We start from the raw sequence: 15,455 nt of genomic DNA on the forward strand, positions 1-15,455 counted from the left end.
ACTGTATATACACATACACCAATCTAGACTTCCCTTGTGTATAGGGCATAAATTGCATGCCAAGAAACTGCACACAAGCAAACTTACTCTAATAGGACAAGCACTTCCCTAAATGGCTATATCCACCTCAGCCCACTACCCTGTGCTGCCCGTAGTGTACAAACCCCCACCCCCTGCACTGGCCAGAGTGCTTCTTCTTGAAGTGTACTTAACTTTTTTTCTCCTCTGATCTAAACTGTGGATTTATTTTCTGTCCGTCAATCCTTCCCCAGTAGCCAAAGTAAATAGTGCTGAGTTCAAGGGGAACTGCCAAGTACAGGCAGCAGCAGAAGCAACGAGCACAACAAAGACCACAGCTCCATTCCTCATTTTCATATCAAGTGGCAGAAATTATCTTTATTAGAAAAATGAAATTTCCTCTATTTACATTTTTTACACTGTATGATGGGCACTTGTGTTGCCCCGGGAGTTATGTACATATCAGTTTGCACACACATGTCAAATCCCATTCCTTAAAACAGTTGATATCACATTGAACAAAATTAAAAAGACATACTACAAGAAGACAACCATAGTATATACTTCCTCTATCATCGAAAGGTGTTAAGCAAACGTGTAGTTTTGTAGCTATGCTTGGAAATAGTTAATACAGTCATTAGCACTTCCTCATGCAGCGGATCAGACATGACAGTATAAACTGCTGTGACATGGAGGTGAATATCTACTCCCAAATGAGGACCACTGATGGAGCACACAGCTATCCTTGGATCCATCGTACACGGCGTCAAGGCAGTCCTAACGTGAGTTTTAGATGCAGATTAATGTAGTTGTGGATGGAAGCCCTCTGCATGAGTTCAATCCCATTCACACTGGGTTAAAGATGGACTCATATGGAAACCCTTTATGAATAAGCTATCTAATTCAATAACTCTCCTGTGGGCAATGGGTAGCTTGTACATAATTTGAGTCTTAAAGCATGGCTAGAAAATGAATAGTTTACCTTCTTTTACTGTTTGAGAAGAACATTATTTATGACTTTTGTGACCTATTTCTTATTCAAGCCACCAATTAACTCACCTAATTCTGTCTGATATTCAGTTCAAAATATAATAAGCACACATACACAAATGTCCCAGGACCATATAAACTATGATGAATTCTACCGATTAATATGTCTTATCAGGGGAATGAACAAGGCTAACATTCATACTCTGAAGACAACCATAAAAACATCTTTGGGGACCCTCAGGCTTGGGAAGCATCCGAGCCACATTTCTTTTTGTGTTTTACAACAACCATGTTTCCTACATAACCCTGACTTAATATCTTCTTTAAAAATTTTTATTCATTTACATCCTACCCAGTGAAAATATCAGGGTAATGTGAATGTTAGAGTTGTCAGTTTGAGCTTTCCAAATCCATCAAATTTCCAAAGATGATTGCTCAGATGAGCCACAAAACCCTGTCTGATTCTTCTGTTCTGACATGGGGTTCTTCCCTAATGGCCGCGGCCTCAGAGCTGTGTCTACAGACTTAATACATTTAAGATACTTTAAAAAGGAAAACAGGTTTTAAAAGTCAATACTGTTTGTTCATTAGAATTAGCCTGACTGGGAAGAGAAACAATTCAATGTATTATACATGGCTAATATGAAAAACCGTCAATGAATTCAAAGTTTGTAATTGTTTCTCATGGAAAAACAGACAATGTATTAGTACATTTCTGAACCTTCGCTATTTGCTCTGTTATCAATAGTCTTTGATTGGAGCCCTTTAAAAGCTTGAAACAGAAAAATGTCAGATCAATGAGAAATATTGAAAATGCCAAAGACAAACTTATGTTAGCTGGAGAACAATTAACCTTATTAATTTAAAAGGCATCTGTGGTATTGGCTAGGTGTTATGCTAATATCCTTTTGAAGGTTCATTTTCAATCCTTCCCAAAGGTGTGAAAGAGAATTAAGTGGAAGAGGCCATGACCCAGGGCTACAGGAGATGAGAAATGATCTAGCATTGTAAAAATGCAGACTCATCGATCTGCTGATATGATATCTAAAAGGAGCTGGTGAGGGGTGATTGCTTCTGTCTTGCTTCTTCCTGAAGCCTGCTGATGCCTTATTTGGGAAGTTAATCTGAGGAAGGAGTCCATTGTGAATAGTTTGGTTCTGGTTCACAGGAGATTTGTGTGCTTTGAAATACAGCTCCAAAGAGGTGAAGCTCCTGGCCCTGTTGATTGAGGCACTCCACTTTCTGCATAGTTCAGCATCCCTGGGAGTCTCCTCGCCTCTTGCAGAAACACATAGTCTCAGAATAGCTATTATATAATAATGACCTCTGTGGTTTGTTTTAGTTTTTCAAGACTAGGTCTCTTGTAGGCCTCCAACTCACAATATTGCCTGGGCATAACCTTGAACTCATAATCCTCCTGCCTCTGCTTCCCGAGTTCCAGAATCACAGGCATGTGCTAGCACACCTGGTTTATGCTTGCCATGCTGGGGATGCAACCCAGACTACACGTGTGCTGTGCAAACACTCTACTAGTTGAGCTGTATCCCTAGCTCTAGTAACCTCTATGTTATGAGGCTTTTGACCATCAGCTTGACAATACCAAGAGAATTATTCTCAGAAATCAAGCTGCGGGCACTGTTTGAAGACTCCTCAGAAGCATTGAGAACAATGACTGGATTTTTCTATGAAAATGTAATTCCAAAACAACCTCCCTTGTGATCCCAGCTCAATCTTTGCATCTACAAAATGGGCCTAGTGTGTCCCACCTCACTGTAAACATAAATGCCAGAAAAGAAGTGTGGTTTGGAACATGGGTGGGAGGGGATACACAGATGACACTTGTGTGCTTCGGAGCATCACCTGAGTGACATGTTAGACACCATGCCACTCTCTGCTCCTATAAAGTGCTATGGAAGCATCTCAGATCAACACTCTTCCTAGGGATAAAGTTAACAAATGTTGGTGCATCAACAATTATCCTGATGCTAATGACCAGGAGCGCATCTCTAAGGCAATTAAACAAATGAAACAACAACAACTACAACAACTACAACAACAGCATTTTAATAGCTGGCCCTCAATCACTCTGACACTAAAGCACTCAATCATGTATGCAAAACTACTCCCCATTCCCTGCCCTATCTCTGAACCTCATTCTGTCTGCCTGGCAAAAATAAACCAATGCAGATGAGCAGGAGGACCAGTGAATTTGCAAATAGCATCCTTTTTAGAAAGGGGTCATGGTGTTTAAGAGAGCTTTGATTGAGGACCACAAGGCAGTGTGTGCATATGTATGTGTGTGACTGTGTCCACACATCTGTGAAAGTATACTATATACATACGTTTAATGGTACTAGCCCTGATGCCAACTGTTAAAGAAGAAAGGAGATTGGGAAAGAGATATTTAAGATTAGGCACATGCTAATTAGAGAAGGTAAGTTTCCTAAGCAAAAAGAAAAAAAAAAAAAAAGGAAAAAAAAAGAAATGAAAAGCTACTGCTGAGTGCAAGCACCAGGCGGGGAGAGGCATGAGCAGGCTCTAGTCTGTGAAGGGACTGCGACAGACAAGGGGTCCCCAGGAGCTCTTGATATACCCCAAACCAGGCAGCCTGCATAGGACACTTAGGGAAAGTCCTGGGGACCTCAAATTAGCAAATCTCTTTCTGCTTCCAGTCTCACCTCCCTGGAGAAGAGCAGACATTCCTAGGGTACATGCGACATGAGTATTTATCAGCCTTGTTGTCCTTGTTGCTGGTGAGGCTTATAACAGCATTAGCCTCAGTCCCCTTATCTTCAAAATGGGGGCAATCATACTTAAATTCTAAACTCCATTCAGAGTTTACATAGCTGGGTATTTGAAGATTCAGATGCTGATCATGGTGCATACTTGTGACAAGCAGAAGCTACAACAAGTTCATATGCACAGACTGGCACACACAGTGTGTGAACATCTTCCACACCATCTACATCCCTCTGTCCTCCAGACACACACCGGTTTCCCTTCTCTTCTGTACATTCCTGACCTCTGTTTTCACTAGCGAACCTGACACTTCTTTTTGCCACACATAGGCACTTGGGACATTACAAAGTGCATTTCCTACTCTTTCCCCTGACGTATCCACACCCTGAAGTATTAAACATTTTTACAAGTTATAAATGACCCAACTGGGAAAGCTTTCCATACTCCTCCTCCTCCTCCTCCTCCTCCTCCTCCCCCCCCACCTCCTCCTTCCCCTCCTCCTCCTCCCCCTCCTTCTCCTCCCCCCCTCTTCATCTTCCTCCCTTAACTTTTTTTCCCTTTTTCTCTTACATCACAGTCTATTTTCCAATCCTTTGTCCTTTGAAGGATTATTTCAACCCTTTGAAGCATTTGAGGCATGCTTTGGTAAGTCATGCAGGGTTGGTTGGAGCCAGACCCAAGACTACTCATGCAAAAAAAAAAAAAAAAAAAAAAAAAAAAGGAAGGATGAGGTTTCCCCCTTTGTTTAGCTGCTCCTGTGCTCTGCCTCACCATCTCAGAAGGTTTAAATAAATCAAGACTATTTCCAGTGACACTAACAGCGTTTTCCAAAGTCCCTGAAAACTCAGGAAAGGACTTTTCAAAGGTGTTTGATTTCAGTATCAATTAATTTTTGGTCTCCTTACAATAGCATTACAGTCTGATTCTAATTTTCAGCATTTAATCTGTTTTTGTTTTACAGTTGTGGCTTATCTTTTGTATTTTGGAATCCACTTTTCAAACCAGGGACTGCTTACAGAAAGAGGTTCTACTTTCCAGTCCATTTGCATGCCCTCAGTGCCAAACTGGACATTAGAGGAAAGTGTCACAGTGCCCGTTCCCTACAGGCAGATTGGTGTCACATGTCCAACAGCACAGTATAATCACTGATGGCTGACAGCTTTTTAAAAAATCTTTGGTTTGAAGCTTTAAACTGTGTCCTTTGTGGATCTTATCTAGAGGATAGATCCCTGAAAAAAGATCCCCTCTTCCTCGAGATCTTGAGAGAATGAGGGATCGCAAAGGAGCTTAAAGAAAAACCAAATTCAAAGAGCCATGCCTGAATCGGCAAAGAGCAGGAGGCAATGAGAGCCAGGTCAGTTCTGTGACTGACTCTTACTCCAGAGGAATGCATGGCGGGTGTTTTCCTAAAAGAAACACAGACATAGGTCAGCCTAGTAAAGGGTACCAAGCTAGGAATCAGAACTGAGTCTTGGGCTCCAGCCCCAACTCCAATGCTTTCTGACTTCATCTTAGACAGACTCCTGTCCCTTGTCACCCTCCCTTATTCCCCTTTCCTAAAGTCTTGGTATCATTCCACAAATCCATTTAATCTAAGACCCTTCCAAGAAGGTACCTTGAACTTTTTCTATGCTGATAGCACTTCTAGGCACAGAATGAGCCAAAAGAGAAACGAAATTTAAATAGAAAATCTATGTCTTTTGATGGGTTTACACAAGTCACATATAAGTCCACACCAGTATCATATTCCAAAGCCAACATAAGCAGCATATATTGCACACTCTTCTCCCCATAATTTTGTTCCTTAAGGGGACAAAGAGCATCAGTGCTCAAATCCCCCTGAGCCCTATCATCCTTCCTAGAGCTGATAGTTAAAAAAATATAATGCCTTCTCTACATAAATACCCTCCTATCAAAATAATCAGAATTTTTTTCCTGTGTGTTCACACCACCGCCACCATTTAATTTTTAACATAAACTTTACAATATGTACAGGTTTGCTTGGATAATACACTTAAGTGTGAGCTGTAGAAATCAAGCATGTATAATATATACATGTGTACATGAGCAACTGTATTCACAGAAGTGCATTCAATCATCTCTGATCTGTATCAAGCTGACCTCATCAGAGACAATTAGAGATGAACACAGTACATAGGAAAATGGCTGACTGAAAAAGGGCAACTCTGCATTGGAAAAACTTTTCAAGTAGAGACCCCAAAACTCTCAATGAACATTTTGACCCTATTTAACCAAAGGAAGAGGGAGGCACAGACAGGCCAATTCTTGACTCAAGTGCAACTGAACAATGCTTTTGGAAGGAAGGTCTCTTTTCTGTCTTTCTTTCTTCTTTCGTTTTTTAAAGATTTATTATTTTTGTGTGCATTGATGCTTTGCCTGCATATGTGTCTGTGTGAGGTGCCAGATCCCCTGGAACTAAAGTTACAGACAGTTGTGAGCCACCATGTGGTTGCAGGGAATTGAACTCAGGACCTCTGGAAGAGCAGCCACTGAGCCATCTCTCCAGCCCTAGGGCTCTTTCCTTTAGAGCTTGAATTACTATTAAATATGGACCGATAAATTTGGCTTCCTCCTGTTTAAATTTTATTTCTTGAAGTCCAGGTAAGTCTATTATAGCCAACGTTAGTGCCAAACAGCTCCACCTTGAAACAGCTTCTGTCCTTTGCTGAAGGATTCACACAAGACAGCTCCACACAAAGAAACAGTCCAGGAATGCGCATAATGCTATTGGGTGCCTTCAACTCCTTTGAAAGAGATTTTGGTTTCTTGAATCAGTATCTATTTAGGTCTTAAACCACAAGAAACCTCAGTGCAAGGTATTTATTTATATGACAAGCAATTATTAAAGCTTTACTTTTTAGGTTTAAGGGAAATAAATTTTTAATCATCATTTAATTAACACCAACTTTCTTTTTCATTAGCAATTCTATTTGCAAAGAATTCAGGGCATTTGTCATTTCCTGAGAAGGATGCAGAATATTAAATACATAACAGCAGTAGACATACCAAATGGAATAAACACCGAGAGACTTGTGACTACCATGGATCTTTTGACTAATTAACTGCCTTGCCTAAAGTCCCATTTAAATGAAACTATTTCATTTGTAAACAAGGTGTAATTTTCTTTTTTTCTGCCCAGAACCTAAGTGAGAATTGGTTTGACAGTTTTTGCTGAAATGGATAGATTTTGATGCTTCCTCCAGAAAGCTAAGTATTAACTCTTCTCAAGAATCCTTTGAGGCAGGGAAAGAAGAACCCAGAGCATGGCAGGAAATTGTCACCAGTGCTGAGGTCATCATCCCTTGAGTCACATGCAGGAAGACAGAGCCATAGGGGCTTGCCTTCTTGCAGCATTGAAGCCAGAAGTATATTAAAACCTACAGGTGTTAGGATGGTGGACCCGTTTCCCAGAGGACTGAGGCTTGGCAGAGTGAGGGTCATGCTCGCTCGGGGAGCTTCGCTTATGCAGACTATGTAAATCAGTTCGGGTGTAAGGACAGAAGCATGGCTATTTGCCTCCACGTATTCCCATCTGAGGACCACGCTGCTCCTTTCCAAAGTGGAAAGCACAAGAGCTGCCAAGACAACTGCCAAGAGCAGCTGCCCTTACTTAGTCCGGGGAAAGGTCAGGCCTTGGATTCAAAGACACTGGCTTCTTAGCATCTGTGAGTCTAAGAACTCAGAGGTTGGGTCTAACACAGGGGTCCTCTACCTGATGCTCAGGCCAGGGCCTCCTGTCCAGTCCTCATCACCACCTTAGGTGCCATTTGCCACTCCCTGGATTAGTTTTTGAGAGGACTCCTTCAAACAAGCCCACATGGTTACCTTTCACTTGGAACCTGACCACCTCGTTTTCTTCTTTGAAATCATCAATTATAAGAGTCAGTGGATTAGTGGAGGGGGAAAAGCAAATGTTTATCATACAGCCCCTAATGACCAAGACTTATTTTTGTAAATATCTTGGTGTTATAACAAATGCATTCTTTCCCATTATGTGGCTGATTCTTCCAAAAGCCTCATTTTAACTTCTTTTGTATAGAAGTAATAGCAGAAATGATCTCTGAATTTTCCAGAGAAGGGTTTGAGGAGGCAGTAGGAGGATCATCTGTACTCCCACTGAAATGTGGGCATTCACCAGCACCCTGGGCTGTGAGGACAATCTAGAAAAGCAGAATGCTTCGAGGATTTGTGACAAGTCACCATTCTGTATTCCAGGGAGGCTTAAGAGTCAGTTCTGTGATGACACAGCAGTGGCCCTAGCAGGAGGAATACAGAAATACAGTTTGGGATGCAATAGAGAAACAAAGTGAAGGGCTTAAAAGACACTACAAACACTGAAGCCCAGTTTTAAGGTAAAAAACTGGGGAGACTATTCCAGGTTCTCTAACGCACATTTCTCCATCTCTGGGACTTGGGGAAGGAAAAGATGCTTCCATCCAAGGGATAAAATGTGACTTTAAAGCTTATCAACCTCAAGTTCCACCCAAGCCCTCTAGCTCCACCCTAGCCCCCTCTGTGTTCTGAAGGAGCACAGGAAGAGAGATGCTTCACCCCTATGCCACTCCACCACTGGCCCTCTAGTCTATTGCCTCACTTTTTGTCATTGTAGAACACTGTAGGTCAAATGAACTTTTCCACTGCTAGCTTCGTCTGAAGCAGCCCCAAGATCTAAGAGACCCTTCCCTGCTCAACTACAGGATAATTCCACCTACAAAACATTACAGCATGAGGAAAAGAAATGTGATGAAATTTCAACCTGTCACGCTGTCCCTTTCTCCAAGAACCCAACCTAGGATTCAGTAAGAGAAAACACAAGAAATGGTTAGAATTCTTCATGGGAGAGAGTTACCCAACTGACTAAAGTCTCATGCAAAATACCATGGCCAGCTAGCCAGGCTATTTCAAGGACAATAGTGCGTTTGAAATATACTAAATGCTAGAAAAGAACCATATAAAATGTTTAATTCATATTATTTTCTGTTTCTGTGGTATGTCCTTGTATAATAAAGTATCATAACTACATTTTGAGTCTTTTTAAAAATGTGGTAAAAAATTATGTGCTAAGAAATTTTCCATGCACGAATATTCCCCTCACTGGCTTCATTTTTTTAAACTAATGACTATCTGTTCTATCATATATGCGCAGGCTTAGTGGGCCAAGAAGAGGACAACGCAGGCAGCTCAGGAATGACAAATGCTTTGAAGACTTCTCATTGGTTTCTGTTGGTGCTGGGCAAGAGGTGCACCTCCAAGAAGGTGCACATTTCAGAGGAAAGAAATCCCCCCTTTTTAAAACTGAGTTTATCCATAGTTGGGAGGGTGCTGGGGTTGGGGGTGGGGAGATGCACAAGTGGCTGATGTCTGAAAGCTTTTGATTTGAGGTGATTTGTATAGAAATAAGTGTCTAATAGAGTTTCCTGACATTAAGGGACATAAATGTAAAACCATGCTAGCCTGGGGCACACAGATGGCATTGTACTTCTTCTAGATTACACATGGCTGCTGGCACATGTCACCACATTAACGACTCTGGGAACACAACACATAGCTAATTAGACACCATCGTGGCTGTCTGGGGACAGAACATGTTACAATTACTCTGGGAGGGATCGGGTAAGAGATACTATACAACCCTGAGTCATCACCAGAAGGGAGGAATGCAAACTTACGTACATAAGAGTCTTCAAGATAAACTACAACGGCCACTATGTCATAGACAGAAGATCCACACTTAGATATCGAAGACATAAAAGTGTTTATGCAGCTCCGAACAAGACCACTGAAGCTGAGGGTGAGAGATACACACACATTAACATCCAAAGAGATTCTTACAGTTCTCCACCTGAGAGTCCCTGTGGCTATTTGTTCCAGGTGTGTCTTGGGGGAAGACTACAATGAAAGTAGTGTAGGTACCACAAACACACTGATTTGCTATTCTTTGGGGGGGAACCTGGAGTTTGTGGGGGCTGATCCAGGGTTGTAATGGAAGGCATAACAAGAAAGCTGAGAACTGTTACAAGCCAAACTTCTTAAACCTTGCACATGTCAATCTTATTACAGTGCAGATGCATTCTTAACTGTCTTATTGTCTGGGTCAGACTTACATGCATACCATATTGCTTATTCTGTATTAGAGAAACTGTGAGGCATTTCTGATGGGGAAGTTACATGGTGGATTGATCTTCATGGAATTTGGAATATAGGCAACCACAATATAACCATCACCGTCTGATGCACCATTATTGCCGCCATACCCAGTCACCATGTCTGGGAGACCTGCCCACATGTATTCATTTGTTTTTGGTTAAGGATTCACCTATCTGGTATGTGCTGTGCTCAGCACATACCTCATAAGATTCCTTGAGTGGAAGATTATGGCATGGAGCCATGTGCAAAAGAGCCAACAAAAAAATACCTCCCTATATCCTCTTCCTCCTAGTAGGGTGCTATTGGACATCCAACGTTTACCCTCTATAATGTTGGCCATTCTACATGTTTCCTTATAGATAAACACTGATGGAAGATCTTAGACATCAGATTCAATACTAGGCATTTTCTTGTACACACGTCTATTGCTGCAGGAATTTAAAACCCTGGGGGTAGAGTACATGTTATTCTTATTTGCAGCATAAGGCATAACATGCTCTGAAATATACACATCACTGTGGCCCCGACTGTCCCTGGAGCAATATGATGCTGTTGACCTCAAGGATGACCGAAGATAGCTGTCATTTACTGCCTGTGATGGCAATGAGTGTTTGTAAGGGTCCGAGGGACATCTCCCAATAACTAAGCGTTGGTCATCCCCGTACGTGTGGAGGAAAGGATTATCAGAGGTATGGTCTGGCAAGAGAGATTTGCTCCTCTTGCTGTCCTCCAGACCTTGGGGGAAAAGGGAGCTTTTGTTCCCCAAGAGTTTGCTTGAGGGGACACTGAACAGGCTCCCGTATAAGTTGCCCTCCAGTAGCCTTTCCCTGTCCTTGAGGCTTATGCTACGAGAGGGCCTGCTAAGGTCTATCTCCCTGGGTTTGTCGAGAATGTTATCATAGGAGTGCTGTCGATTAATCTTTAGCTTGTTCTTCTGGAACTGGAGGGCGTTGTTCTGTGACCAGTCCTGCTGGTAGGCCTCCTCACGAGTAGCTGGGTTGCCTGTCTCCTGAAGCATCTGGTCTTCATCAATGTCATAGAGGTTCCCCATCCGCAGACAGGCATCACACTTGAAAGGAGATCTCATGGTAAAGTGGCCTGAGTAGGTGGGCAGGTTTGAGAGGCAGCTTCTGCAATGCGTGGAGTTCTGCCGATATCGATCACTGCCCTCACTATGTGGGGAACCCTTGTCTTTCAAGGTAAAGTGCTTGGCATAGAGTTTATACTGGTCATTGTTGGGAAGCCCATCTTCATTGTGTAGTGGGTTCCTGTTCATGGGCAGTGTGGAGTCCCCCTTGCGGAAATTCTCATTGTGATCTTGGTAGGTATCTGGGAAGTCCACATTCTCAGGCAAGACTATGTTTTCAATGAACTGTGGAGGATCTAAGTGGAAGCTGGGCTCCTTCTCACCATCGATGGTGTAGATCTTATCCCTGGGAGAACTTGCTTTGGTTTTCACGTAGGTACGTTCAACCTCACTACAGTCCTTGGGGTATTTAGAGGCCATTGACCTTTTGAAGTTATCCTTGGTCTTGTGGTTCTTATTATTATCTGGCTCCCTGTGGCATGTGGCCCGGCTTGAGGTTTCAGAAATGTCAGAATGGGCTACCTCTTCTGGAAGATACCTAGGACTCTTTAGGGAGTGGGTCCTATTCTCTGCAGTCTTCTCATCCCTCTGGGAGACTGGGTTCTGGTTTAGAGAATCCTGGCGTAGAGACTCCATGGATTTCTTCCAAAGCTGCCGGGGTCGGGAGTTCCCTTTGGATTCAGTGCTGACAGCCACCTCCACTGTGTTGGGGTTGGACTCATTGAGAGTGAGAGGATGCTGTCCCTGAAACACATAGTTACTGAGACTATCCTTGTGCCTGTTGGCCACAAATGTTTGCAGTTCATTCATGTTTTCTCCAAATATACTGTCCTTCCCTTGAAAGGACCTGTTATCTGAGTATATCAAATTTCCCTTGTCTGAAACCATGTCCACAATAAGTGAGCCTCTTTGGATGAAGTCAGCAGCTCTTTTGGGTGAGTCCATTCGCGAGGAGTTCATGTTGGACATGTTGGAGATGTTTTTAGCTGAGCGGAGAAGCTTTAGCATGTTGCTCTGTGACCCAGTCAGATTGAAGTCTGGAGACTTCTTCTTTTCTTCAATGTGCACTCCATGGATGCAACTGTAGATGCCCTGTGAGGGACAAAAAAAGCATACATCAACAGCAGACACTGGAGTGCAGTTGCTTGCCCATCTGAGCTTTACCTGCAAAGTTGAAGTATGAATTTCTTGAGAGAGTCATAGAGAGAGAGAAAGAGTGGAATTCAGTCCGAATCCTGATTATCATACTTCATTCAATAAGCAAGGTGAGTCGTAATACACCAGTATTGTGTAACTACTTACCTAGCATAAACATTCAATTAAGACCCAGAAAGTCAATATAAGTCATAAGTTTCAGACATCTCCTGAAACTTCCACAATTTACAAGACTCATCTCCCAGATAATACAAGCAGTAACAATTGGCAGGAGAGGAGACTCCATGACCATCAGGGTTGAGAGACTCTCAGAAACCGGAGTTGCTCGCATGTCAGCAGAAAGGTCTGATGATGAAACTTTCATCATTTGTTGCCCAGGCCAGGGTGGGCTTCTGATGATGTAGCTGTCATTGAGCCATAAACTCATTTGTTCACTAAGTTAGACTTGTTTCTTTTTCCCTGTCATTGATGCCCTATCGTGGGGTGAACAGAACATTTGTTTCCATATCTCAAGAAAAAGCCACACAACAATCAGTCCTATAGTATGCTCTGTTATAGTACTGCTCTGTCCCAGTATAACCTGATACCTTTGCAAAAAGTATACATACATGAAGTTTAAGAAGTGGTATCAACCAATACTTGTGTAACAATCAACACCCTGGTGCCTTTATAGTGGCAATAAGGACACCTTATTGACCTTCCCAGCACCCAGACCCAGCTCATGGATCTACTGAAGGTTTTATCACCTTTGAAGTTTAAATGTTAGAGGGTTAGCTATTGACAAAATCACCACAAAGGGACCACTGTTGTTAATTATTTTCACAAATTATCAGGATGACCTCTACCACTGTGATAAAGCTATCAATCAAGGCATGTGACCTATACAAGAAGCCAATCAGAAAATATTTCCTTCCTGGGTACATTGAGTAGTTTCGAGGAAGACAGCCATGGAAATTCATGCAGGCTTGAAATCCCAGTACTCAGAAGCTGAGACAGTAGGATTATGGTTTCAAAGTCATAATGGGCTATATAGTGAGAATTTGTATAAAAAGATAGCAAAAAAAAACTTTTAAAAAGTAAAATAAAAATAAGGAAGCATTTGGTCCATGTAAGAGTGTTCAGGTCAGAGATGTTATGGGTCTTGCCTTTATATGAGAATATTAGCCTAAGGCTGAAGCCAATCTCAGTGAGGTAAAGGACCCAAGGGCTAGAGTGACTCATGGTCTATAGTGCTACAGCTGTCTTCTTAGGCTTCTTACTTGTTCATTGCATGCAGCTAGAACTGCATTTTCACTGCTTGTTGATAGGGCAGATTCTGTGGCACAGTGGCATATCTGTAAGTCCATCCATGAATAATGAGACCAGGGAATCCTGGGGAAGTGAGACATGGACATTGCCATCTCAAAGTCTCCACATCTTTCATACCCTTTTCCTTTGTTAATATATATTGTCTCTTTCACTCAAAATTTGCTGTTCTCCTGGTGTCTGGGGAGGGGCTCTCTGCTCATGCTGCTGTCATAGGTAGCCCATCAGTAATCTTTGGATTTGTGGCCCCCTGGCTTTCTCTGATCGTTATGCAGATGTTGGCAACATGCCTAATGGAAGCAATTGGATTTATCCTATGAAAATTTGACCCCTCTCCTCCTATGATTGTTAGGAAGTCATCCTGGAGTGGATTCAGGGGGCAGCTCTGTTGCTGACCTCGGCATAAAGCAGTAAACAGTTTGTGCCATTGTGACTCTGATCATGGTGGCTTTACTGACCCCCATGGCTGCATCATGCTTAACCAAAGAGGGATGCTCTCAGAACTGTGAAGTCTTATTCGTCTTTATGGCTGCACTTTGTTATCTGAAGACAATCTCCACTCCAGCTTCATAGGAATGCTACACATGAAAGATGGTCATATCAAGTCCAAGCAGCCCTTGCTGGGATTGTATTAGCCTAAGTTTCCTGGTTAATTTCAGACACTGGAAGTTAGCATGTGCCAACTTCCTCTTCCTCCTTCTCTTTCCTCCCTTTCCTTCTCTTTACCATTTTCATCTTTTCTTCCTCTATTTCTCTCTTCCTTCCTCCCTTTTTCCCTTCCCTAATTCTATCACTTTCCCCTCCCTTTCTTTCCTTTTCCTTTCTTCTTCCTTTCCCCTTTCCTTCCTGCCTTTGTATGTTCTCCTTTCAAACCTGCTTGAACTCACAATGCCCACCTTGTCAAAGCCACAAAGCAATGTATGTTACTCATTGCTATAGAAAGTTTGTCCAGAAATCACATTTGCCTTCTGGTTAGTAAGTCCACTGTGGAGCCCGACAATCCCCTTGCTAGAAGTTCCTTGGCTCCTGTTAGTTTACTTGTGCTCCCCGCCCTCTTGCTCACAGGTTTTGAATACCTTTCAAACTTATAGAAGTAATGTATTTTCCTAGTGTACCTGGTGAGATACAAAACTTCTAGTCAGCCTGCTTTGCTTCTCAAGGCTCCTGAATGAATTCTTTTTCAAGTTACAAGTAAGGCTCTAAGCCTTCCTTGTCCCATTTATCCTGCAATAGTCCTGATACTGTCTGACTTCTGTTGGCCTTAATGTTAGTGAAAAGCATCCTTCATTCTGTGTTTTAAGTGCTTCACTTTGGAACACAGTGGGAAGACATCTACAGCTCCCATCCCCTGGTTTCTTTTATTGCTCACACCTTAAGAGACAATCAAGGTGGTTTTTCGACTGGAAATAACAAGCAATTTAAAAAAAAATAAACGATGGGTGTTGGGGGAGGAACACTTTAGAGAGAAAACTGATATTAAGACCATCCCACAGACTAGAAGATGTATTTGTGAAAGTGATAAAAATAAGACAAGGGACAGTCATTGTAAAAGCTTGGTTTCAGTGTTTAACAAATGCCCCTTTTGAGCTTTCAAATCTCCACTGACAGTCTCAGGTTGGCTTTAATGTTGTATCTCCAGAGCTTTCCAGAGACACTGAGCCAACAAAGAAAGCTGCATGTGCTTACAGCGATTGCTTTTGTCTGTGAGCTGCATAGTCAGTGTCCTGAAAGAACTACTGAGGAGGAGATACATTCTCTGTGGAGCAGATACCTGCCTTGGGAGAATCCAGAGCATCACACATCAGCATCCTTAGAAAGAAACGTAAATACTGATCTTGACTAATGTATGTAGCCCTATTCTGTATAAGATCATGTTTGCGTGTGTGTGTGTGTGTGTGTGTGTGTGTGTGTGTGTGTGTGTGTGTGTCTATGTGTGTGTGTGCATACAACCCATGTGCATACAACTATGCACACACACATATGAAGGCCAGAA

The 15,455-nt window shown here is 42.3% G+C and overlaps 1 protein-coding gene across 1 annotated transcript in view; it reads right to left on the reverse strand.

The window, feature by feature from the left end:
* Window positions 1-368: 368 nt before the first annotated feature.
* Grin2a (glutamate receptor, ionotropic, NMDA2A (epsilon 1)) overlaps window positions 369-15,455 on the reverse strand; it is a 428,183-nt gene continuing 413,096 nt past the window's right edge. Inside the window, exon 14 of the mRNA NM_008170.4 lies at window positions 369-12,094. Within this exon, the coding sequence (NP_032196.2) occupies window positions 10,295-12,094 (1,800 nt within the window). The 3' untranslated portion in view covers window positions 369-10,294. The remainder of the gene's footprint in view (window positions 12,095-15,455) is intronic.

This window comes from Mus musculus, chromosome 16 (genome assembly GCF_000001635.26).
Source record: "Mus musculus strain C57BL/6J chromosome 16, GRCm38.p6 C57BL/6J".
Classification (NCBI taxonomy): Eukaryota; Metazoa; Chordata; class Mammalia; order Rodentia; family Muridae; genus Mus; species Mus musculus.